Source organism: Salvelinus sp. IW2-2015, linkage group LG5 (assembly GCF_002910315.2).
Source record: "Salvelinus sp. IW2-2015 linkage group LG5, ASM291031v2, whole genome shotgun sequence".
NCBI classification, from domain to species: Eukaryota; Metazoa; Chordata; class Actinopteri; order Salmoniformes; family Salmonidae; genus Salvelinus; species Salvelinus sp. IW2-2015.
The window spans coordinates 17,861,659-17,888,810 of NC_036844.1; the positions used below are offsets into that span (position 1 = coordinate 17,861,659).

General features: G+C 43.8%; 1 protein-coding gene across 1 annotated transcript in view; it reads right to left on the reverse strand.

The window, feature by feature from the left end:
* The window catches only part of LOC111963999 (taperin), a 28,871-nt gene extending 2,848 nt beyond the window's left edge, over positions 1-26,023 (reverse strand). Inside the window, exons 1-3 of the mRNA XM_023987632.3 lie at positions 23,715-26,023; positions 991-1,189; positions 70-194 (exon numbers count right to left, since the gene is read on the reverse strand). Of these exons, the coding sequence (XP_023843400.1) occupies positions 70-194; positions 991-1,189; positions 23,715-25,910 (2,520 nt within the window). The 5' untranslated portion in view covers positions 25,911-26,023. The remainder of the gene's footprint in view (positions 1-69; positions 195-990; positions 1,190-23,714) is intronic.
* Between the last annotated feature and the right edge of the window lie 1,129 nt (positions 26,024-27,152).

Genomic DNA, 27,152 nt, shown 5'->3' on the forward strand with positions numbered 1-27,152 from the left:
AGTATCCCTGTACAAGTTAAGGTTGATGAATGAATGCGTCACTTCATATACTTTAAAAAGAAGCCTTACCATAACTTCCTCTGACATCTGTGCGTGCTGGGAATTGGTGGCCCCCTGGTAAACAGGGTCATCAAGCTTATGTTCCTGCCAGGTGTTAAAATCCACAGTGTGCTTGGGAATGTAACTGGACAGATCTGAAGACATAGGAAACGGGGCAAAGCCCAATGTAAATCTGTAGCACAATGGGATTACATATTCTGCATGAATTCTTGCAAGAACATAACCATGCGCTCATGTACAGATTAGTTAAAGATTGGCAATAAGCTGTGGCAATAAGCTGTGTAATGAATAACTAATGTAGAGACATACTGCATGGCTACTGTTGATCAATTTTGTGGGAGAGCAGATAAACAACTTGTTCAGTTACATCCCACTAAAAGATTGCTCTTGCCTGCTGAATTGACCGCTCATGAGTGGTGCAGCGGTCTAAGGCACTGCATCTAAGTGCTAGAGGTGTCACTACAGACCCTGGTTCGATTCTAGGCTATATCACAACCGGCCGTGATCGGGAGTCCCAATTGGCTAGCATCGTCCGAGTTAGGGTTTGGCATGGTAAATAAGAATTTGTTCTTAACTGACTTGACTATAAAAGGTTAAATTAAAAACAAATAAAAGCAGAGTTCCTATGTGTTTGGATGTAAAGCTAACTCTGACCAGTAGGTGTCTCCCATGCTACATTATAACCATGAGCAGTTCAGCACCATTCAGCCATTTCCAGATTACTAATAAATTGGACGGAATTAATTTCTCTCCCTTTCCTTATCTTACCCTCCTTACCATGAGAATAGGTTTCGTTTAGTCTGTTCGATTCATTTTCCTCTAACCATTTATCCTTCTCACTCCTCCGATTCCATCCCCCCCTCTCTTCCTCTCATGCTATCCATTTCCTGCTTTCCTTTCCCCCTCCCCCATTCCCTCTAGTTCTCTCACCAGTGCTGTTGCTTGTGTGAGATGGGGAACTGGTGAAGCTTGGACGAGGGATGTGGATACGGCCCACCATGCTGGGCTTATCTTCTTCTTCTCCTCCCTTCACGTCCTCCTCATCCTCCTCTTCGCTGTCCCATACGCTGCTCTCGGAGGGGTACTCATAGGTGCTTTGGATGCTTGACTCGTTGAACGAGATATTCAGCTGAAAGAGGGGGAACGGAGGAGAAGTGACTCAGTTTTTAAACATTCAAACATAAGACTCTGTGGTTAAATGCTAGGACTGTTGTTTTCTTTTGGATTTAGTGCTATGAATTGAATATCAGGTAATTTCAGCACTTTTAATTAGTAAGTGCACCAGAGGGAAAATGTCTGCTTCAGTTTAATTAAATGTACAAAGCCTGACATCATTAGGCTAACTCGATGCTTGGGATTTCCCTTATGCTTCTTGTGGCAAGCTTTCTTCATCAGCACTACAGTACTAATTCAGTATGACAGTACCACCAGTTTATTGTGCATACTTAACTTTACCCGCCCAAGATGACAGAATCATTTTATGACCACAAAACATTAAAGCATTTTGTTTCCTTATTACTAATCATTAAAATCAGGCTGGCCTACTTTGATTGTATGCATTTCAACACCAGCGTTATATGTATGTATGTGTACATGAACCAAACTGAACCCAAGCACAATATCTTTATTGATTGGGATTACCTTAAAAGGCACATGTAATTTATGATAATCTGTTCTTGACCTGTMAGTTTAATTTCCCAGTTTCTGTCTCTAGTACCATATCACAGGGCAGGTGGCAGCCTTGCAGAGGCTGCTGGCATTGTGATTGATGGCTGGAGAGCTCGTAAAACATCTCCATTTGGCAACACTCCAGCGTTCTACAAACATGCCACCGTGGGGTGAGACTGTTGCGATATGTTGCGGAACACGACTGTCAACTTCACAACGGCAAACAATGGTCTTAAGGCTTAAAGAAGCTCAAAAGAATGTTTAACTTCAACGTCCAATAAGCTGTGACAATTAAGCATACAGTGCACACAGTGTACTGCTGCGTCTCCCAGGAGTCAGCTGATATCAGTGCTGAGGATCTGATGTACCCCTCTCCCCCATCCCCTTCAGTAGGCACTGCTCTAAATCACCCCTAATCTCCATCACATAGCCCAGCCCTTACCCTTCTCTAGCCCCTACCCCAGCTCCAGTCTGGCCTGCTAGACTTTTGGATATAGGGGCTAGACAGGGAAATCTAAAATGTACACGGGCTAAGCATTGCGTCAATGCAACCACAAGTGATTTYAACTTCTCTCCTCTACAGACAGAATTTACAAGATGGATTAAACTCTGTTCTAAAATGGCTTCCTTTTGATCAGTATTATAATTTAGTCGAATCAAAATGAGAATAGGCTATACCTCATCCATTCAAATAACTCAATGCTTTCTCAAACTTGTCATTTGATGAAACACAATCATTTGATTCTTATTGCCTTAGAGGTCATCGCTAATTTGGGAAGTCGTTAAAAATATTTACTTGTGGTGCATTCAGCTAAACATTAAAAAACGTGCTTTGAGTGGAGGGAAAGCCTAGGGCAGCTGAATATGGGAAAAACATTGCGATTGCGATTTGACGTGCAATATCGAGCAAAACACTTGGGTGAACTGTTGGAATCACAGAAATAGAATGACTTGTCTTAACAAGCAAAGTGGAATGCAGCATTTTCTTGTTCGAACAATCAGTTGACCGCATTTGACCTAACAGAACAACATGCAAACCTATAGTGAATCTAACAGCGAGGAGTAAGTAGTAACTGCGCTGCTTGAGTGGGTGGGGCTTGGAAAAGAAAAAAATACTAGAAAAATGGATATTACACGCTGCTGAGATGTTTCAAAATATTGCGTGCGATATGGATATTGATGTGAATTTGATTAATTGTGCAGCGCTAGGAAAGGGCTAGCTAGCAGAGTTAAGTTGTGACACGTCCAGAAAAGTGTACCACCAACTACATCGAGTCACTATCAGTGGATACTTTTAACATTTTTACTTATTTAATACGTACCTTGTACCTACGCTTGTCATGTGTAACTGCAAACTTTTCTTTGGGTGCTGATATGCTTAGTTCTTTATAAAAACTAGTGACTTCAAACGTGTACTACCACTCCATACTTAATGTTATTTAACCTGTACTTTGACAGGGAGTCATGCTGAGGTCTCTTTTACAGATACAAAAAAGCACTGTTTTACATTATGAAAAGTAAAACAGAGATTCAAAATACAAATCATAGAAAACAAAACACATTCCTCAGTAAAGAAAAAAAGGTATTCAATGAGCCATCTGAATTGCCTTAGAGACACCAAATCAGAGTTTGTGATTATTCCACAAGTAAGGTGCAAAAAAAWTAAAAAAATTAAAGCAGATTTATCTAACTCAAGAGATCGAAGAGTTGGCCATCCCCGAGACCGGGTCTGGTAGCTCGTACGTCTGTAGATTAATAACGAAGTACGGTATGGCAGGTTTATGCAAGACGGCTTTATAAACAAAAAGAGTGCAATGCATTGATCTACGAGACTTCAAGGTAGGGCCAGCCTTCTTTCTGGTACAGAATGCCGTGATGTATACTGAACCTATCGCCCGTAATAAAGCTACGATAAACTGTCCAATAGCTTCAATACAGTGGCAGCTGCATTAATAGACAATCTATAACCGGTATCAATGTTGACTGAATGATTTGTTTTCTGCTATTTTACAAAATACATAACCTGTTCACATACAGGAATGCTTACTGTGTACCTGTACTTGTCCTGATTGTTAGAGTGGTCAGTGAGAGTTGGAATCCATATTTTTTAATACCAAAAAATACATTAACAGAGACACCTTGGCAGAGGTCGGGTAAAATAGTAATTTTTAAAGGTAAGCGTTAAAGAATGGACATTTAAAAAAAGTATTGACTGATAGTGACTCGATGTAGTTGGCGGTACACTCTTCTGGATGTGTCAGTGTATGACTAAGAAGAGAAAGATTTGTAAAATGTATTGTTAGTCATACTGTAGATATATACCAAGAAAATAAGGCTGGGAATTGCCAGGACCCTCACGATACTTAGGTGCAGACATGATATGTATTGCGATTCTCACAATTCTATATGTACTGCGATTCAAAACTGGTTTTATAGGGCTGGGCAATAAGGCCGAAATATTATATCACAATATTTTTCACATTGATGGTGGCACAGTATTTTATGTTTTTGAATAATAAAAAAAGGTCAGTGCACACAAGGGGCACTATTTCTTCCCATACCCCAGCGAGGCAGGGGCCCCTGATCTTTAGGGAGGCCCCAACCAAAACTATTGAAAACCATACCACGGGTATTTCAAAATATCCCAGCATTAAAGTATACGGCCCAAGCCAAAAACACTTTTTTTTAATTCTGTGATCCTATCATACAGTTGCTGTGTGTTTGGCCTAAAATGGCCATGGCTGATCCAAAATGACAGCCGTGGCCTATCAGTGACAGCGACCAAATGAGGTGCACAAATACTATTATTTCAGGGCACATAAATCCATTCCTTTGGAGTCTAAAACCATATCACTGGATCTCTAGCTCCAAAAACACCATCACCTCTGTCTAAAACCCTCCATCTCACCCAAGGTTCCTGCTCAACTTAATCTCACCAAAGCATTTGTGAGATTAATGTCCTGCTTTAGGAGTCTCCATGCCAGAGGAGTGTATCAATAAAATCAGACTAGCCGCTGGGTTAGCTTCCTCTCTGTGTAGATCTGGGCTGAGACTTCAAGGCTGCCCCCCTCTCTCTCGCTCTGCCCACCCGTGGCTATGAAGGCCTGTATTATTGAAGCAGAAGCGATTGCCCTCCTCCTCTCTGGGCACTGAGACAGGCCAACAGAGGGCCAATTCAGGCCCCAGACTTTTCCCATTCACCAATGCACACTTCAGCAGGACGGAGACCACAGAACCGGATTGTTTGAGCACTCTTGCTCTCCAATAACGGGACAATGACCAAGAAATGACTCAGCGGAAGAGAAATGGCCAATTTGAGTATGTTTGGTGTTGGTTGTTCATGATTTTTTCCCCTCAAGAGAGTAGTGAGAGTGTATAATTGTGMTGTGTTGAATATCATGTTTCTTTGTTTGCAAATCTTTCTGTGCGGGAGAGAACGAGAACAAGCGAGAAAGAGTAACAAAGCAAGAGAGGGAGAGAAAAAGCAACAGAGGGAGAGTGTGGGTTGTCTGTATGAATGTGCCTTGGCAAATAGGCGAGATGGGAATCGAGACAGAATTGACATTTTACAGGCCACCCAAACATGCTCTGTCCTAGTTTGGTTGAGGGTATAGAGAGACATGTTGCTCACTGACAGACGCGCACCAACACACACAAGCGAGGGTAGAGTCTGGTCGAGTTCCTCCAGTCTGGCAGCAAATTGGAGGGGAGCGCTGCTGTGGAAGTTGGGAAGGAGCTACAGCAGCAGTAAGTACAGGGTTTGTGTGGGTGTGTGTTGTGATAGGAGAGGGAGGGAGGGATTGCCTTGTTAATGCCTCTCATTGAGGTGTGGGACAGACTGACCAGATGCCTGATTAAAGCTAATCTCCTGCCAGGCAGTTGCTATTAGAATCCTACTACACTCGAGGACCCAGGCAGCCACGCACATACATTGTCACATAAGGAAAGAGGAGATTGAGCGTGGATTGGAGTTACTCCACTAAATCGCCCACCTAAAAATMTTCATTTCAATTCCAATTTTGAACAAGCCTCAAAAAGGGAGACCAGCTCTACTAAACTGAATATAAAATAGCAGCAGGAATAATTTGTTTCTGAACTCAAACAAGCATTAGAAAATCTTAGGGCTGGTAGAATTACTGTATAAATCATGTAAATTACAATTATGGATGAAGACAGTGATGGTTACTTTATTTTCATCATAACCGTTTAAACATGTTATTTATTTTTTAAATTGTGGAACGAACAGCTGACTGAAGACTGGACGGCGGGCATTTGTGAGGAAAACAGTCCTAATGTTGGAAACACGCACGCAGCTTTATGTTGTCACCCAGAATGAAGTTTATTTTTCAAGCTACAGCGCACAATATTTTTCATAAAGTACGTTTTTTTTAAAGGACCAAAAGAGTTTAGTCTGCTTTGTGTTTTCCTTTTTTCTAAGGAAAATCAGGTATCGTAGGATTGCGATACTGGTATCGTGACAACCCTACTCAAGAGTGTGAGTCACTCCTACACTTTTTGCCCTTTGTAGCTGTGTGTCTCGGTCGGTCCATGTTTGTGTGCGTACCTGTTGGGCAGAGAATAAGGTGTCTCTCGTAGAGGGATTACAGTGTTATGAAGCTGAAGTGAGTCAGACAGAGAGAGGGAGGGACYATGGAGATATTACAAGTGTTTGTTTGCTGCAGTGTGAGTTGTCTCTTAGATACAGTCGAAGAAAGAGAATGAGTGTACAGGTGAGAGATGTCAAATGAATGACATAAGTGAGCTACTGTGCCCAGCCCCAATTAAGAGGAATGAAATGCAGAAATAGGAGTCTCAAGATGAATCATCCACTACTTAATTACAARGTCAAAGCTAAGGTGAATATAAGACGGGAGTAAAAATGTGTACACAGAGCCTCAAAGTATTCACACCCCTTGACTTTTTCCACATTTTGTTGTTACAGCCTGGATTTWAAATGGATTAAATTGAGATTTGTGCCACTGGCCTACACACAATACCCCATAATGTCAAAGTTGAATTACGTTTTTAGCAATGTTTACAAATCAAAAGCTGAAATGTCTTGGGTCAATAAGTATTCAACCCCTTGTATGGCAAGCCTAAATAAGTTCAGGAGTAAAGATGTGCTTAACAACTCGCATGGACTCCCTAATAGTGAGTAACATGATTTTTGAATGACTACCTCGTCTCTGTACCCCACACATACAATTATCTGTAAGGTCCCTCAGTCGAGCAGTGAATTTCAAACAGATTCAACCACAAAGAACAGGGAGGTTTTTCAATGTCTCACAAAAGGGCACCTATTTGTAGATGGGTAAAAAAAACATACATTGAATATCCGTTGAGCAATATTAACTACATTTTGGATGCTGTATCAATACACCCAGTCACAACAAAGATACAGGCATCCTTCCTAACTCAGTTGCTGTTGAGGAAGGAAACTACTCCGGGATTTCGCCATGAAGCCAATGATGACTTTAAAACAGTTAGAGTTTAATGGCTGTGATAGGAGAAAACTGAGGATGGATTAACAACATAGCTGTTTTCTACAATACGAACTTAATTGACAGAGTGAAAAGGAAGGAAGGAAAAGGAAGAATACAAAYAAATATTCAAAAAAATGGCTCCTGTTTGCAACAAGGCACTAAAGTAAAACTGCATAAAAATGTGGCAAAGAAATTTACTTTGTCTTGTATAAAAACCGTTATGTTTGGGGAAAATCCAGCACAACACATCACTGAGTACCACAGTTTCATATTATCAAGCATGGTGGTGGCTGCATCATGTTATGGGTATGCTTGTCATCAGCAAGGACTAGTGAGTTTCTTTAGGATAAAAATAAACATAATAAAAGCTAAGCACAGGCAAAATCCTAAAGGAAAAACTGGTTCAGTCTGCTTTCCAACAGACAAACTCACATTTCAGCAGGACAATAACCTAAAGGCCAAATGTTCTAAAACACCTACTCATTCAAGGGTTTTTATTTTTACTATTTTCTACATTGTAGAATAATAGTGAACACATCAAAACTATGAAATAACACATTTGGAATCATGTAGTAACCAAATAAAGTGTTAAATCAAAATATATTTTATATTTGAGATTCTTCAAATGCCACCCTTTGCCTTGATGACAGCTTTGCACACTCTTGGCATTATCTCAACCAGCTTCATGAGGTAGTCACCTGGAATGCATTTAAATTAACAGGTGTACCTTCTTAAAAGTTAAATTGTGGAATTTCTTTCCTTCTTATGGCATTTTAGCCAATCAGTTGTGTTGTGACAAGGTAGGGGGTATACAGAAGATGGTCTTTTACCAAATAGTGCATATAGTCAATATTAAATGTCAAGAACTGCTCAAATAAGCAAAGAGAAACAACAGTCCATCATTACTTTAAGACATGAAGGTCACTCAATCCAGAAAATGTCAAGAACTTTGAACGTTTCTTCAAGTGCAGTCACAAAAACCAAGCGCTATGATGAAACTCTCTCATGAGGACCGCCACAGGAAAAGAAGACCCAGAGTTACCTCTGCTGCAGAGGATAAGTTCATTAGAGTTACCAGCCTCAGAAATTGCAGCCAAAATAAATGCTGCACAGAGTTCAAGTAACAGACACATCTCAACATCAACTGTTCAGAGGAGACTGTGTGAATCAGGCCTTCATGGTCAAATTGCTGCAAAAAAAATATCACTACTAAAGGACACTAATAATAAAGAAGAGACTTGCTTGTGCCAAGAAACACGAGCAATGCACATTAGACCGGTGAAAGTTTGTCCTTTGGTCTGGAGCCCAAATTGGTGATTTTTGGTTCCAACCGCCGTGTCTTTGCGAGACGTGGTGTGGGTGAACGGATGATCTCCACGTGTAATTCCCACCGTAAAGCATGGAGGAAGAGGTGTTATAGTGTCACCAGCAAATCATCCCCACACCATCTGTGATTTATTCAGAATTCAAGGCACACTTAACCAGCACGGCTTCCGCAGCATTCTGCATTCGATACGCCATCCCATCTGGTTTGGGCTAATTGGGACTAACATTTGTTTTTCAACAAGACAATGACCCAACACATCTCTAGGTGGTGTGAGGGCTATTTGACCAAGAAGGAGAGTGATGGAGTGTTGCATCAGATGACCTGGCCTCCACAATCACACCCGACCTCAACCAAATTGAGATGGTTTGTGATGACTTGGACCGGAGATTGAAGGAAAAGCAGCCAACAAGTGCTCAGCATATGTGGGAACTCCTTCAAGACTGTTGGAAAAGCATTCCAGGTGAAGCTGAGTGTGCAAAGCTGTCATCAAGGCAAAGGGTGGCTATTCGAAGAATCTCAAATATAACATTTATTTTGATTTGTTTAACGCTTTTTGGTTACTAGATGATTCCATGTGCTATTTCACAGTGTCGATGTCTTCACTATTATTCTACAATGTAGAAAATAGTAAAAAGAAAAACCCTTGAATGAGTAGGTGTTCTAAAACTTTTCACAGGCAGTGTACACTGGAGTCTGTTACCACGAAGACAGTGAATGTTACTCAGTGGACAAGGTACAGTTGGGATTTTTTTTATCCCACTTGGTATTTATTTTTTTGGTCAAGGGGTGTGAACACTTTCTGCAACAATTTCTATGATTTWACAGAGTTTTWATTTTWATTTTTTAAAATATAAATTGTAAAAAAGAAGAATCGGTCAATTGAAATAAATTTATTAGGCCCTAATCTATAGATTTCACACAAGCGGGAATACAGATACCTTAAAAAAAAAGCGTGGATCAGAAAACGAGTCCATAAAAGTGAGACCACCATTTGCCTCATGCAGCGCCACACATTTCCTTCGCATAGAGAATTGATCAGGCTTGATGATTGTGGCCTGTGGAATGTTGTCCCACTCCTCTTCAATAGCGGTGCGAAGTTGCTGGATATTGGCGGGAACTGGAACACGCCGTCATACACGTCAATCCAGAGCATCCCAAACATGCTCAATGGGTGACATGTCTGGTGAATATGCAGACCATGGAAGAAGTTGGACATTTTCAGCTTCCAAGAATTGTGCACAGATCCTTGTGACATTGGGCCGTGCATTATCATGCTGAAACATGAGGGGATGGCGGTGGATGAATGGCACGACAATGGGCCTCAGGACCTTGTTGTCCGTGGATATGCCTGTCCATACCATTGCCCCCTTGTGGCGGTGGGGTTCTCTGCTCACAACGTTGACATCAGCAAACCGCTCGCCCACATGACGCCATACAGTTTTGAAGCTGGTTGGACATACTGCCCAATTCTCTAAAACAAATCTCTTATGGTAGAAAAWTTGACATTAAATTATCTGGCAACAGCTCTGGTGGACATTCCTGCAGTCACAGCATGCCAATTGCACTGCTCCCTCAACTTGAGACATCTATGGCATTGTGTTGTGTGACAAACGTGCATGTTTTAGAGTGGCCTTTTATTGTCCCCAGCACAAGGTGCACCTGTGTAATGATCATGCTGTTTTTTTACCCCTTTTTTCTCCCCAATTTTGTGGTATCTAATTGGTAGTAGTTACAGTCGTCTCATCACTGCAACTCCAGTACGGACTCGGGAGAGGCGAAGGTCGAGAGCCATGCGTCCTCCAAAACACAACCCAACCTAGCCGCACTGCTTCTTGACACAACGCACATCCAACCCGGAAGCCAGCCACACCAATGTGTCGGAGGAAACACTGTACACCTGGCAAATCTGGTCAGCGTGCACTGCGCCCGGCCCGCCACAGGAGTCGCTAGTGCGCGATGAGACAAGGATATCCCTGCCGGCCAAACCCTCCCTAACCCAGACGATGCTGTGCAAATTGTGCGTCGCCCCAAGGACCTCCCAGTCGCGTCCGGCTGCGGCAGAGCCTGGGCTCTGCGATGCAGTGCCTTTGACCACTGCGCCATCCGGGAGGCCCATGCTGTTTAATCAGCTTATTTATGCCACAACTGTCAAGTGGATGGATTATCTTGGCAAAGTGATGTAAACACAGGAGTGTAAACAAATTTGTGCACAAAATTTGAAAACACACACACAAGTATGTGGACACCCTTTCAAATTAGTGGATTCGGCTATTTCAGCCACACCAGTTGCTGACAGGGCTCCCGAGTGGCGCATCTCAGTGCTGTAGGTGTCACAACAGACCCTGGTTCGATTCCAGGCTGTATCACAACCGGCTGAGATTGGGAGTCCCATAGAGCGGCMCACAATTGMCCCAGCGTCGTCCGGGTTGGGGTTTGGCCGGGGTAGGCCGTCATTGTAAATAAGAATTTGTTCTTAACCGACTTGCCTAGTTAGATAAAAGGTTAAATAAAATGTTTAGCGCAATGCAATCTCCATAGACAAACATTGGCAGTAGAATGGCCTGTACTGAAGAGCTCAGTGACTTTCAACTTGAACCGTTATAGGATGCCACCTTTCGAACAAGTCAGTTTGTCAAATTTCTGCCCTGCTAGAGCTGCCCCGGTCAACTATAAGTGCTGTTATTGTGAAGTGGAAACGTCTAGGAGCAACAATGGCTCAGCCGCACTGTGGCAGGACACACGAGCTTAGAGAACAGGACCGCCGAGTGCTGAAGCGCGTACAAATTGTCTGTCCTCTGTTGCAACACTCACTACCGAGTTCCAAACTGCCTCTGGAAGCAACGTCAGCACAAGAACTGTTCGTCAGGAGCTTTGCGAAATGGGTTTCCATGGCCGAGCAGCCTCACACAAGCCTAATATCACAATGTGCAATGCCAAGCGACGGCTGGAGTGGTGTAAAGCTTGCCACCATTGGACTCTGGAGAAGTGGAAACACGTTCTCTGGAGTGATGAATCACGCTTCACCATCTGGCAGTCTGACGGACTAATCTGGGTTTGGCGGATGCCAAGAGAACGCTACCTTCCCGAATGCTTATTGCCAACTGTTAAGTTTGGGGGGGGGAGGAATAATGGTCTGGGGCTGTTTTTCATGGTTCGGGCTAGGCCTATTGGTTCCAGTGAAAGAAAATCTTAACACTACAGCATGACATTCTAGACTATTCTGTGCTTCCAACTTTGTGGCAACAGTTTGGGGAAGGACCTTTCCTGTTTCAGCATGACAAGGCCCCCCCTGCACAAAGCGCGGTCCATACAGAAATGGCTTGTRGAGATCGGTGTAGAAGAACTTGACTGGCTTGTACAGAGCCCTGACCTCAACTCCATCGAACACCTATAGGTTGAATTGGAACGCCGACTGCAAGCCAGGCCTCGTCGCCCAACATCAGTGCCTGACCTCACTAATGGTTGTGGTTGAATGGAAGCAAGTCCCCAAAGCAATGTTCCAACATCTTTCTTGTGGAAAGCCTTCCCAGAAGAGTGGAGGCTGTTATAGCAGCAAAGGGGGACCAACTCCATATTAATGCCCATGATTTTGGAATGAGATGTTCGACGAGCAGGTGTACACATACTTTTGGTCATAGTGTAATATTTTTGTGCTTATGGAACATTTCTGGGATCTTTTATTTCAGCTGATAAAACATGGGACCAACACTTTACATGTTGCYTTCATATTTTTGTTCAGTATAAAATAGTATTTGCGTAAGTATTTAGCCCCTATGTCTAGGCAAGCCTAAATTAGTTGAGTACAATTTATAATAGGGGTAGACATGATTTTAGAATGACTAACCCCTTCCTGTTACCCATACATACAACATCTGCAAGTTCCCTCAGACAAGTATTGAATGAAACTGCTCTTAGACAACCTAAGAAGACTTACAGCTGTAATTGATGCCAAAGGTGTTCCTAACATGTATTACACAGGTAGTTGAACACTTATGCAACAACTATATTTTTGTTATTTAATTTCTATTGATCTTTCAAAATCTTGATCTTTCCACTTTGACAGAGTATTTTGTGTAGATTGTTGACACCCACTTTGTAACACAGTAAAATGTGAAGAAATCCAAGGGGTCTGAATACTTTTGCAAGGCACTGTATGTGAGGGAGTGAGAGAAATGGGAGAAGGGAAGTAGAGTACAAGCAGGCTGTACAGGGCTGAGAGAGTGGGAACGAGGGAGGGAGAGAGAGGAACAGGCATGCTACTAGAGACAGACAGACCATATTGTATATGCTCATTGAAAAAGGGAGAAACAGGGCAGTGTGAGAGAGAATTAACGGAGTGTGATCATACACTTAACACAGAAACACATAGTACAAGAATAGAATAACCCACAGCACACAATGGCACCACAGACATGAGTGAGAAAGACTAATTACATGTGGTTGGCGCTGTAGCTGTCAGTGGTTAAGAGGGGAATTTGAATATTATTTGTTTGTATATAAATAGACATTAGAACTGAAAACCCACAGTGTGACATATACAGTCTGGCACGATTATCTACAAGAACACAATGAGGGCTCTATTTAGAGACAGGACATATACAGTCTGGCACGATTATCTACAAGAACACAATGAGGGCTCTATTTTTGGCTGGCATTAAGCCAGCGCAATTGTCAAACGCACGCTCGCTTGCAATTTCGACCTGTTAAAGCCGGAGTTCTTCTGTTTTAAAACCCTAGCGCCAGGACGGGTAATTTACCTTTCTTATATGAGCTCACTTGCAGAGGTGGCAATATCTGAGGTGTGTCCTTAAAAACGTGTACCAAAGTGCCAATTTCAGACAGCGCTGGTGGGGATATTTAAACACCAATCAAAAGCTGGTCTTAGCAGTTATGGTTGATTATGACCAGTGGTGACCCGTCATTCAAGGAAGGTGGGGCACAGCCGTGATTGGCTCCTTGTTCTGTCACTCATGGGGACACTAAGTCACTGCAAAGTCTACAGGAAAAGCTAAAGAATTCAAGCCCCTTGGGTGCTGCTATAGAGTTACATTGGAAGTGCCCATCTAAGAAAGCTCAAGCGCATTGGCCACAGATAAAATGATGTTAAATCTACAGTAGCTTTGAATGGACTGATCTTAGTTGGCAAGCTTGCATTCATCATCACGAATCAAGTCGACAATCTACTGGAAAATAATTTTCAATCCTTGACATATGAAGATAAATTATAGATAAAATATATCGGTGCTCATCGGCCATTGGCCATAAACATTACACAGCAAATTGAAAATTGCAAATTCAACAATGAGTGGTTTGGAAGGAATCAGTGGTTAACTGCAAGCATTGCAAAGCAATCACTAGCCTGCTATTCAGTGGAGTGGGTGTGTGGTCCAAGTCTAGGTTTAAGATTCTCTTTTCCAAGCTTAAAAAGATAAAACATTCACATTCCATGGGCCAGAAAAGGCTGAATACATTGGCCATGCTGTCAATCCAGCATGACTTCTACCGCGTTCAAAACAACCGGAAACTCGGAACTGGGAAATCTCAGACTTCAGTGAGTTCAAGACAACTGGGAACTCTGGAGGTGGGGAAGAAAATTAGCTTTGACTGGGAACATACATTTTGAACGGTCATCCATGTCAGAATTCCATGTCGGGAACTCAGGCCTCTTTCTAGAGCTCCGACCTGAAGATCACTGACATCATGATTCAACCTTGTCCCCCCCCCCCAAGAGTTCCCAGTTGTCTTGTAAGCACCATAAATCCAGATGACAAAATTTGATGAGATTTTCCCCATGAAGGACCACCACGCCACATTCCTGTTCAAGTGAGCACAGCACAACAAGGTGAGTCCAAAAATATATTGTATGCTGCTGCATAAATGTAATATACAAGGGAGATATGTATACTATAGCTAAGAAAGTAGAACTAAGTGTATGTTGTGTAATAAGCTGTTATTAGCCCATGTGCCTCACTAATAATTTGGTATATTTTCCCCTCATACCTTAGCCTACTGTTCTGACTTGGTGGTGCACATGTAGCCTATAATCTGTTTTAGAGAAATGTAATCATCTAATATTGTAAGAGCTTTCATTGTCTGCTTACATGCTCCCTTTTTTATCCTACGGTTCTAACTAGGTGTACAGGGAGAACACTAAGAACGGCCCATGTTCTGAATTCTGTCGCTGTACATTTCAAAAGTGCTGAACAAATAGTTACATTGACTACGTCCGTCCTAGCTCGCTTATTCATTTCTTAATCTAAATTACGGATTGCCTCTTCGCTGCTCGTTGTCCCCTTATGCCTTAGTTGGTACATCTCAATTGTCATTAGAAACCACATTTGTTTTAGCAAGTCAGCCATATCAACTATCTTTTTTTWAAAGTCAGTAAATGAGGCTGAATGAACTGTTTCGATGCCAGACAAGGCTCCGCTGATAGCCAGGTGTTGCAGTAAGAATTCCCTCCATGTTGCTGAAAAGAAAGCTCTGCTGTTGGGACAGCTTTATGTAGTCCCAACAGCTTTATGTAGTCCCAACAGCTTTATGTAGTCCCAACAGCTTTATGTAGTCCCAACAGCTTTATGTAGTCCCAACAGCTTTTTGTAGTCCCAACAGCTTTTTGTAGTCCCTAACAGTTTGTGGGCACCATTTGTCACTGTTATAGTGCAATTAATGTATTGTTTAGACGTGTGGCTTTGCTGGCATGCATCTAAAACAGTTGTTTTTTTGCCCGACCAAGATTTACATGCTAAAATCCCCACTGGCTATAACAGATTTTTACAGCGGAAGCGCAACCTATCCAGCCGTTATGCTCGGTACTGTAGCCGATGCCATTTAATAAACTGTATCAATCCACAATGGACTAGGAAGAGAATATCCCGTGCCCCCAGTCGAATTGGAGTGGATGACAATGCAAAGACCATCAATAACCTACAGAACTTGTGACAACGGCATGCAGTATTAAGCCATGAAACACGCTGATTGGCCAGTGAGTGGCCAAGCCCTCGTCACACCTATCACTTATTTGTCAAAACCCAGCCCCTTGGCACCACCGCCAGCCTTTGCGCTCATAATTCCTGCAGTGAAAATAGCCCACATTTTTCTGACACACCCCTGGTCCTATAGCCCTACCGCCAGAGCTAAGAAGTACCATTATGTTAGGTTTGTTAAATACAGCCCTCAGAGATGGTGATATTAATAGGTGCCGTTCCATCTACCCACCTGACATGATCTCGCCATCTTTTTATACACCTCTGAAACCACCTCTGCAGAATTCTGTCCATCCTGTTCTCAAACACTTTCTCTTCCCTTTTCCTCTTAAAATCTCTGACACACACACACAACGGGGTCAGGCCTGAATTAAAACATGACAATGGCACTTTGCTGACAATTCCAATTACATGGACTAGCGGGGCTGTATGGGTCTGTGTGTGTCTGTGTGTGAGTGTTTGTGCTAGAGCTGGGTCAATAAACGTAAAATTATCGACACCGACAATACATCGCAGCCATTTTGCTGATATCGTTCATTACAATAAGAAGCCTATAATAGAGAATTTGTGAAGGTTATGCATGTGATTTGTGTCTGTGTGTGTGTGTGCGCGCCATCATCCTGTTGGTATGGCCCCATTCCAATCGTCCCGTTTCTCACCCTACCCGCTCAGGCTCACAGAAGAACCCTGCAGCCAGATAACACTTACTGGAAATGTCAAGCTTGTCACAGGCACGCCAGAATTAAGCTGTAGACCCAGTATCAATGGCATAATTACACCTCTCCATGGGTCCGGAGGGAAACACTGTTCTACGCTGCAGTAGCTGCACATTAAACACAGACCTACTGGAGAGGCACAGGCAGTCATGCTTGAGACAATGAGACACAGTCATGTTGAATGTTCAAAAAGATGCTGAGTGACTTAAACGATTCATCTAAACTGCACTCTTGGGTATGACAAACACACAAAAAAGGTACACACACAGTCAAGGAGGGAGCATGGAGAGCACAAACAGGGAGGAGTGCAGGAGAAAACGAAGACGTGAGGTAAGAAGAGAGAAGGGTGTGGTTACAGAAAGTGTGATGAGGGACGAGGAATGACTCTATGTGGTAAATAATTAAAACACAATGGACTTTCACACTTTGAGCTCAAGAACACGATAAGAATGTAGGAGTGAGGGACCTCCCATGTGGCACAGCGGTCTAAGGCACTGCATCACAGTGCTAGAGGCATCACTACAGTTCCAGGTTCGATCCCGGGCTGTGTCGCAGCCGGCCGCAACCGGGAGACACAACTTAAGTGAGGGTTTGGCCAGCTGGGATGTCCTTGTCCCATCGCGCTCTAGCGACTTGTGGCGGCCAGGCGCGTGCACGCCGGCTTCGGTCGACAGCTGTATGGCTGTATTTCCTCTGACACATCGTGTTAAGAAGAACTGCGGGGTCTTGTTTTGGAGGACGCATGGCTCTCGACCTTTGCCTCTCCCGAGTCCGTACGGGAGTTGCAGCAATGAGATAAGACTGTAACTACCAATTGGGGAGAAAAAGGGGTAGAAAGTACTACAAAAACATGTAGGAGTGTCCTTTCATTGGCCTTCCTGTGTGACAGACACGGTGCATTGGCATTATTTAAGTCTGCATATTTTTTACTTCCCCTACGCATGGCATTTTCACAACAATTAAAAAGTGGTTTCTCTAAACATTGGACAGAGGAATGTACTTTTGTAAACCACAACGACTGCTAGTTCTTCAATTTATGACATATTGCAACTTCATAACTTTTTATATGGTACAAGAACCTTTCTGAAATGCAGCAGTAAAAAGTGGATCTAGTGTTTGGTAGTAAGCCTAGATTGTCTATGCTAGAACGTTTTGATACCTTGCCAATTCATCATATCATCCTACTTCATTCTGACCTATGGGTCAGTCTAACATTGCATGTACCTCAGTTGGTGAAGCATGGTGCTTGCAACTCCAGGATAGTGGGTTCCATTCCCGAGACCACCCATATGTAAAGAAATGTATGACTAAGTTGCTTTGAATAAAAGCGTCTGCTAAATGGCATATGGTCATTTCCATGCTAAAGGACCCATGAGTTTAATGGAGCACGTCAAATTGGGTGTCAAATGAAAGCTAGTCTATATATTTTTTTTGTAATTAAGGCATATACAGTACCAGTCAAAAGTTTGGACACACCTACTCATTCAAGGGTTTCTCTTTGTTTGCACAATTTTCTACATTGAAATACACAAAATCATATAGTAACCTAAAAAGTGTTAAACCAAAATATTTTCTCTATTTTAGATTCTTCAAAGTAGCCACCCTTTGCCTTGATGACCACTTTGCACACTCTTGGCATTCTCTCAACCAGCTTCATGAGGTAGTCACCTGGAATGCATTTCAATTAACAGGTATGCCTTGTTAAAAGTTATTTGTGGAATTTCCTTCCTTCTTAATGCGTTTGGGCCAATCAGTTGTGTTGTGACAGGGTAAGGGTGGTATACAGAAGATAGCCCTATTTTGTAGAAGACCAAGTCCATATTATGTCAAGAACAGCTCAAAAAAGCAAAGAAAAACAGTCCATCATTACTTTAATACATGAAGGTCAGTCAATACGGAAAATGTCAAGAACTTTGAAAGTTTCTTCAAGTGCAAAAACAATCAAGTGCTATGATTAAACTGCCACTCATGGGCCTCCCGAGTGGTGCAGTGGTCTACGGCACTGCATAACAGTTGCTTGCTGTGCCACTAAAGATCCTGGTTCAAGTCCAGGCTCTGTCGCAGCCGGCCGTGACTGGGAGACCCATGGGGCGGCGCACAATTGGCCCAGCGTCGTCTGGGTTAGGGGAAGGTTTGGCCGGCAGGGATGCCCTGAGGCGGGCCGTGCGCATGCACGCTGACATGGTCGCACGGTGTTTCCTCCGACACACTGGTGTGGCTGGCTTTCGGGTTAAGTGGGCATTGTGTCAAGAAGCAGTGCGGCTTGGTTGGGTCGTGTTTCGGAGGACGCATGGCTCTCGACCGTCGCCTCTCCCGAGTCTGTACAGGAGTTGCAGCGATGAGACAAGACTGTAACTACCAATTGGATACTACAAAAATAAAACCGCCACAGGAAAGGAAGACCCAGAGTTCCATCTGCTGCAGAGTTCAAGTAACAGACACATCAACAGTTCAGAGGAGTCTGCGTGAACCAGAAACCACTACTAAAGGACACCAATAAGAAGAGATTTGCTTGGGCCAAAAAACACAAGCAATGGACATTAGACCAGTGGAAATCTGTCCTTTTGTCTGATGAGTCCAAATTTGAGATTTTTTTGTTCCAACTGTCTTTGTGAGACACCGCAAAGCATGGAGGTGGTGGTGTGGGGGTGCTTTGCTGGTGACACTGATTTATTTAGAATTCAAGGCACACTTAACCAGCATGGCTACAACAGCATTCTGCAGCGATACGCCATCCCATCTGATTTGTGCTTAGTGGGACTATCATTTGTTTTTCAACAGGACAATGACCCAACAAACCTCCAGGCTGTGTAAGGGCTATCTGACCAAGAAGGAGAGTGATGGAGTGCTGCATCAGATGACATGGCCTCCACAATCACACCCGACCTCAACCCAATTGAGATGGTTTGGGATGCGTTGGACCGCAGAGTGAAGGAAAAGCATGTGGGAACTCTTTCAAGACTGTTGAAAAAGCATTCCAGGTGAAGCTGGTTGAGAGAATGCCAAGAAAGTGCAAAGCTGTCATCAAGGCAAAGGATGGCTATTTGAAGAATCAAATATATTCCGATTTGTTTAAAACTTATCTGGTTACTACACGATTCCATATGTGTTATTTCGTAGTTTTGATGTCTTCACTATTATTCTACAACGTTAGGAAATAGTAAAAATAAAGAAAACCCTTGAATGAGTAGGTGTCCAAACTTTTGACTGGTACTGTATGCATGTATGAATGCATGTAATTTTTCCAACAACTGTTTACAGACAGATTATTTCACTGTATCACAATTCCAGTGGGTCAGAAGTTTACATACACTAAGTTGACTGTGCCTTTAAACAGCTTGGAAAATTCCAGAAAATGATGTCATGGCTTTAGAAGCTTCTGATAGGCTAATTGACATCATTTGAGTCAATTGGAGGTGTACCTGTGGATGTCTTTCAAGGCCTGCCTTCAAACTCAGTGCAGCTTTGCTTGGCATCATGGGAAAATCAAAAGAAATCAGCCAAGTCCTCAGAAAGAAAATTGTAGACTTCCACAAGTCTGGTTCATCCACTGGAGCAATTTCAAAACTCCTGAAGGTACCACGTTTATCTGTACTAACAATAGTACGCAAGTATAAACACCACGGGACCACGCAGCAGTCATACCGCTCAAGAAGGAGACGTGTTCTGTCTCCTAGAGATGAATGTACTTTTGTGTGAAAAGTGCAAATCAATCCCAGAACAGCAGCAAAGGACCTTGTGAAGATGTTGGAGGGAACATGTACAAAGGTATCTATATCCACAGTAAAACGAGTCCGATATCGACATAACCTGAAAGGCCGCTCAGCAAGGAAGAAGCCACTGCTCCAAAACTGCCATAAAAAGCCAGACTACGGTTTGCAACTGCACACAGGGACAAACAAACAAAAATAGAAACAAAAATAGAACTGTTTGGCCATAATGACGAAGCACGGGGGTGGCAGCATCATGTTGTGGGGGTGCTTTGCTGCAGGAGGGACTGGTGCACTTCACAAAATAGATGGCTTCATGAGGCAGGAAAATTATGTGGATATATTGAAGCAACATCTCAAGACATCAGTCAGGAAGTTAAAGCTTGGTCGCAAATGGATCTTCCAAATGGACAATGACCACAAACATACTTCCAAAGTTGTGGCAAAATGGCTTAAGGACAACAAAGTCAAGGTATTGGAGTGGCCATCACAAAGCCCTGACCTCAATCCTATAGAACATTTGTGGGCAGAACTGAAAGAGTGTGCGAACAAGGAGGCCTACAAACCTGACTCAGTTACACCAGCTCTGTCAGGAGGAATGGGTCAAAATTCACCCAACTTATTGTGGGAAGCTTGTGGAAGGCTTCCCGAAACATGTCCCAAGTTCAACAATTTAAAGGCAATGCTACCAAATACTAATTGAGTGTATGTAAACTTCTGACCCACTGGGAATGTGACAAAATAAATAAAAGCTGAAATAAATCATTCTCTCTACTATTATTCTGACATGTCACATTCTTAAAATAAAGTGGTGATCCTAACTGACCTAAGACAGGGAATGTTTACTTGGATTAAATGTCAGGAATTGTGAAAAACTGAGTTTAAATGTATTTGGATAAGGTGTATGTAAACTTCCGACTTCAACTGTATGCACACACACGCACTACATTTTAGTAATTCAGCTGACGCTCTTATTCAGAGCAACTTAAAAAGGAGCAATTAAGGTTGCGTTGCTTAAGTGCATATCAGATGTTTCACCTAGTCAGCTCGAGAATTCGAACCAGCGACCTCTCGGTTACTGGCCCAACYCTCTCAACCACCAGGCTACCTGCCGCCGACAGCATGGGTCTAAACTACAGTAGCCTATACTCCTCAACAGCAATCCCATATCCGGATAACAGGCCCTAAACTCAACAGTAATGAACAGTAAACAAACCGGGCTCACAGACAGCTGCTACCTGATCAGCCTGGAAGACAGACGTTATGAGTGTACTATCAGACAGCCAACACAGCTGACAGTCACAGGCCCCTCCACTCTCTTCCTGATGCCGAGTGACATGGCCTTCTGCTGAGAGACAACAATATGGTGATTCCTCGAGAAAAGGGGAAGGGAGCTATTGGTTTTAAATGGGACTGCTATTTTATGTTTACTGATCGATAAATATGGAATTCAGTACAAAAGAGACAGGGATCAAAGCATTTTAAAAGAAGGTTATACATTTTCAGCGATACGTTTGTGGAAAAGGTTTAGGCCTTCTTATGAGAGGCATGTACATTTGAAAATAGACGAATCCTTTAGGCTACGACCAGAACATCTCGTTAGTACAGCCAGGAGCTTACCTCTATGGGTATTTAGGTTCAATTGGGTATTATCAGCTTGTCKCAGGCTATTTTCCATTTGAACCAAGGTTATTCACAAGTTGAATACAGTATTTGTAGTCTGGAATGACTGGCATTACTACCACACAACAGCACTTGCCAGAACTGCACAGTCACCAAACCTCTAAATCATCAACTTCAATGAAGACATAATTACCTAATGTGTTGTATCAATTACACAGCTGAGCAGGGCAAAGCCCAGGCCTTCCACTGAGCAAACACATGGAAATGGCAACATGGATATGCAGAAAGAACATAAACGGCAAGAATGGTCTCTGCCTGTTACGTCACAAACACATGGGCTGTCTCRTGTTTCCCATACTAACTGGTCACCAACCTCACAAACAACCAGCCACTCCTCCCCTTTCCATTGTCATGTCTTCCTGCCAGCTCCATCTCTATTCAATGACAGGGAAGTACCATGTAGTACACCTTAAGAGAAAATACAACAAAAGCTGTTCTAAAAAGGTACTGAACACTAGTCTATAACCATGTTATTAGGGCTAGACACTTTGTAACACAATCCATTATAGTTCCTAGAGAATCTWGGCCAATTAAATTATAAATTCAATCTAGGCATGTACCATACTTTAAGGACTTCCTAGATTTCTCCTTATGCAAATCAAAGCTGGTGCAGTGTAAAAGCTCCACTTGACCTTCATAAACAACTATCACTCCTTGAAGAGAAGATCAATCAAACAAGCACTAAAGGAGCAGAGGACAAGATTGATTATCCAACACAAAGAATACATGGTTACAGTCGGACTAGGGACACGTAAGGGCCTTACTTGAGTGAGTCAAAGATCTGAGCGCGCTGCAGAGATTTAACTCCAACATTCTGCGGAATCAACACAACAAAATCGCATAAGTACAACTTGTAGAACTGAACCAGCAACCACGGCCAGTAAATGAGGGAGTGGAAGTTATTTTGTGAAACATAAGAGTCTAGTATGAGGCGATACACTGTGTTCAAGTTCTTCTCTCATCATATTGATGTGTTTGAAAAAAAAATATCCAGCAAGCTCTAAAAATTTGAATGGGAAAAAGAGCATAGCTTTTTTTTCTTTCTTTTTTTAAATACTGAAAAGGAAACCAAACTCAGCCAGGCTGGTTTCACATAGCCAAGGAATTCCACACAAATAACATAGGCCTACACTTGATGCTTTTGTAATTGCTTCCGGCCCTGCCCTAGCTTCAAAACCAGAGAAACCTTGGTCATGTGAAATGATGACCGGGAGGAGAAGCATGCATGCTCAAACAACAAAGGCGAGGGAATTCAGTGAACCCAAACTTAGCACGCCTAATGAATTCAATAGAGTTCCGAGGACAAAAACACTGAATGCTTCCGAGAGGCCTGGCCTCATTACTGCCTGTGTTCTCTATCTGGCCAGGGACAAACACAACGACACACACGCTCCACCTGGTTGGGTGTGACCGGAGATGAGGTTGAAAGGAGTGAGGGCAGGAGACTGGTAATACCTAGAGACCAAAGGATTAGGATACGACAGAGACCTTGCTGCACTGCCAAGTACGTAGGCTAGATCTCAGGTAAATGCCAATAAACACTGATCTCCATCTTGGGGGGGGCAGACGCATTCAATTCATAAATTGAAATGTATAGGGGGGTATGAAAGGAAATGGTATTGATTCCAACCCTGGTCACAAAAACACCTCCATGCTGCAAACCATGTTGAAGGCTGCTGCTATGAACAGCAGCTTCTGCCTTGTTCAATCGTACTACTAAAGATGCAATAGATCCTGTAGCGTTAGGAGAATGTCATGTTGAATACCGCACATTTCAGCAACAGGGACCTGTTTTAGCTACACACACACTAAACAATCTAATCTACGGAGGCATGCCATAATGAGATGGACAGAAAAACAGCACTAAATTAGAAGCTTAGCTCAGTCCATTCATATGGAATGGACTGAGCTACACACACATACACACACACAACACACACATACTGTGTTGAATTATACTAAATTACAAATCTTGATTGGAGAAATTAATTAATGAGTGTTACATTATCGGTGTAAAAAGAGCTCTGCTGATGTTCACTTGATGTATAATAGAAGTACTCGGTTGGGCATCATCATCTCACCTTTTTGCCAGTGGAGCCTGTCCTGGTCAGGCAGGAGCGTCCCAGGGACTGGTACCCACCGATGACCTCGATATCCTCCACGGCAGGGTAGCGCTTCTTCAGCAGTGAGCCCAACTGGGAGTAAGGGGCCTGTGGTGGCGTGGAGGGTGTCTGGGCCCCTCCGGAAGGCTCCTGGGGCTCTGGAGAGCCAGGCTGAGGCTCTGACTTACGTTTAGGCACCACAGTGAAGGTATTCCCCTTCCGCCTCTGCACCACTGGAGTGGGGCTGGGGGCAACAGGCTGCGAGGGGTCCACGTCTATGTCATCTATGTTGGTGACAGGTAGCTGGTCAGCCGGGGCTTCCTCTGGAGGTGTTGACTGGACAGAGGGGACTGGGAAGGGTGCTGGAGGGGAGGGGGTCGCAGTGATGGTGGGTGGGTCTGGTTTGGTTAGCCCGGCTGCCCTCACCTCGTCCCGTTCTTCCTCTTTACTCTTGGAGACTGCTGGGTTGGGCGGAGGGGTGACAGGGGTTGGCACTCCTGGGGTGGGCATCTCTGCCACTCTCTGGGAGGGAGGAGACTTAATGGGGCTGGAGGGGGCCGTGCTGCCCGGGGAGGCGGCGGCTCTGTGGCGTTTGGGGAAGACTGTGAAGGAGTTGCGGGATTGGAGACGCAGGTTGGCAAGGGCACGGGCCTGGATGTCCCCGGCCGGCAGCAGGGAGAGATCAGGGCGGGGTGAGGGGCAGATCTCGAATCCAGGCGAGGGGGGAGACATCGGGGGTGTGGTGGGACTGGAGGGGGACTCGACACGGCTAGTATCCGGAGAGAATGGCACCTTGGGTTTGGAGGGCACCTCTGTGCTCTCCCAGTCTCTCTCTCGGAAAGGCTTGGTCTGGGACCCCTCTGCCTCCTCTATGGGGTTGACCACCGAACTGCGGCCCCCACTCACCTCAAAATGCTGGCGGTAGGAAGACACTGACTGAGCGGGTCCAGCAGAGCAAGTGGTGCTGTCAGGCTCACAGAGAGGGGGCTGTGGCTTTGGTTTGGAAGACTGGGAGCTCAGGAAGACTGAGGATGACAACTGTGAGTTACCCAGGGTGCGGACTGGTGAGCTAGGCTGGGCTTGTGACTTGTATTTTGGCACCAGATCTGGCTGTGGCTTGGGTCGTTGTCTTGGCCTGCTTGAACTGGTTTCCAAGTCCAGGAGGTTCTCTGTGCTGCGAGACTTGGGTTGCAATTTTCCATAGTTGCTGTCGAATTTCTGCAGCATGCGGCTCACCCTGCCATGACCCTCTCCTGTCTCGAATGCGGCCTCGTGACCAGGACGACCCAACGTGCTCAAATTCTCCTCGCTCCGGCTTAGTGCAGTGTCATAAATGACCACCTCCTTTGCKCGTATCTCGGTAACCCCACTGCCTCTCCGGTCCAAGAGGTCGTTGAGGGAGCTGTAACTGCTCACCCCATTCTGCTGCTGATAAGACTCGCTTTTTATTCCACTCGCCTCCGGAAAGTAATCCGGATCGGATTCTATGATAATTATATTCTCAGCGCGTATAGTCCGAATTCCAGGAACACTGCCATACAATTCCAGTATGTGCTGAACCGGACGAGTGGCGTTCTCCCTGTCCTGTTGTTTCTTTCGCTCCTTCTCCAGTTTGATGAAGGGGTTCTCCTGCAATGGGCCTAGACTGTCCTGCAGAACCAGGCTTTCCTGTCCCTCGCCATCGCTTACCGTTTTCTCCGAGTCATAAGGGTCGGTGGCAGTCCAGGGGTCTTTGTTTGTTTTCACCGGCGAGAGCTCTGGGGAGGTGGGGGCGCTGCCACGCTTGCCTGCAAAATGCTGGCTCGCTGGAGTGATGGTGTAGTTCCGAACTGAATTAGCACTGGTTCCATTGTCTGTTTTTGAGGCGCTGCTGTTTCCCGTTACTTCGCCATTAACCAGCGATAAGATCGCGCTAGGGCAAGGCTCAGTTGCACCTGCTCCAGACGCGCCGCCCTTTGCTTTCCTCCGCTCGAGAATCTCTCGTTTCCAGGCCGGCATCCTCGGGCTCTCCTGCCCAGCCTCCTGGCGGAGCACACGGACTTCTCCTCCACCAGACATTTTGAGGAGAAATTGAATATCTCCGGGGTTCGGGAGATGGTGTTCCCCGACTGGGACGGAAAGCTGTAGCCTCTGTCTGTCGCTGTACCTGCAGCGCCGATTATAGTATACACACATACATCCCCACGGTCTCTTTCAGTATTTCTACGTTCTTCTCCCTCCCTCCGCAACTCCTGACTCGCCCTCTGCACCTGTAAACCTACGTCATCCTTCAGCCCTGCGTCCCAAGAAGCAACCTCATTTGCTCATTTCGATTTAGAATTACACCCCCTTTTCACAGAACACCCACCAAAGGAAATCACTCCTCTTTCTATTGTTGAGTAGGCAAAGAGGACCTGTCAGTCAAGGAAACTCAGCTCAGCCCCCTTTTACTGCTTAACCCTTTCAGTGAATACATGTTWTTTTAAGATCCCGTATCGACCACTAAATTGTTTTTTAAAATAATAACATTATGCATTTAATTTTCAATTGAATTCATGAACTAAACATGGAAAGTATACCAACAAATGGTTTTAAAAGATGAAAGGCTATGTAAAGATTGTGATTGTGAAGCAGGGTGAGAAAATTGTCGCCTATCAGTCACTCGTTAGTTACGTGTAGGCTTTGCTGTAGCATCCTATGGAATATCGACCCATGTTACAGCATAGTTATTCAAATCTGTTCAGCAAGAGGTTGATGATACCACCTGACAAATAATCCTGCTGAGATAAATGCATTACGAAATAAATGAGTCGGTCTATTCTGAGTACAGCATGTACGAGATTACTATTGTTCCTCATCAAACATTCATCACCGCACTGTCACTACGAGCCGTGAATCCCAAGGAACCATTAACATACGGACGGACACTGAAGAAAATAGTGTGTTATATGGAGCAGTCTCAGTCAGTCGTAAATTCTGTTATAGAATGATTTGTAAGAATGCATCCTATATGCAATGGATTTTTTTGTAATTTGTTTTTATCTGTGGTGTGCCTYGACAAAGAGCGCGAAAGAGTTAAATTCCATATTTTAAACTTGTTTTTGATATGCTGTGCTTAAAAAGAACAAAGCTCTGAGGTTTTCATCTGAGMAAAGTCCAAGACACAAAAAAAGTCATTGCTGTTGCCTCTAAAGAAAAATGTCTTAGATATAATATAATTCATTATGACAGGCTATGCCTGCTACTAATCTACAAGTTATTTAGGAAGAACTTTAGATGGAATCCTGTTAGACTATAGTTGGTGAGTGGATCATGTTGGATTCACCGTCATCCACGTAATAACAGGAGGAAACAAATATAGATTAGTGCTTGATGAGCCCAAAATGGTCAAACAGCTAAATAAAACATTTTATTTTATTACGCTTATGARTTTTCCTT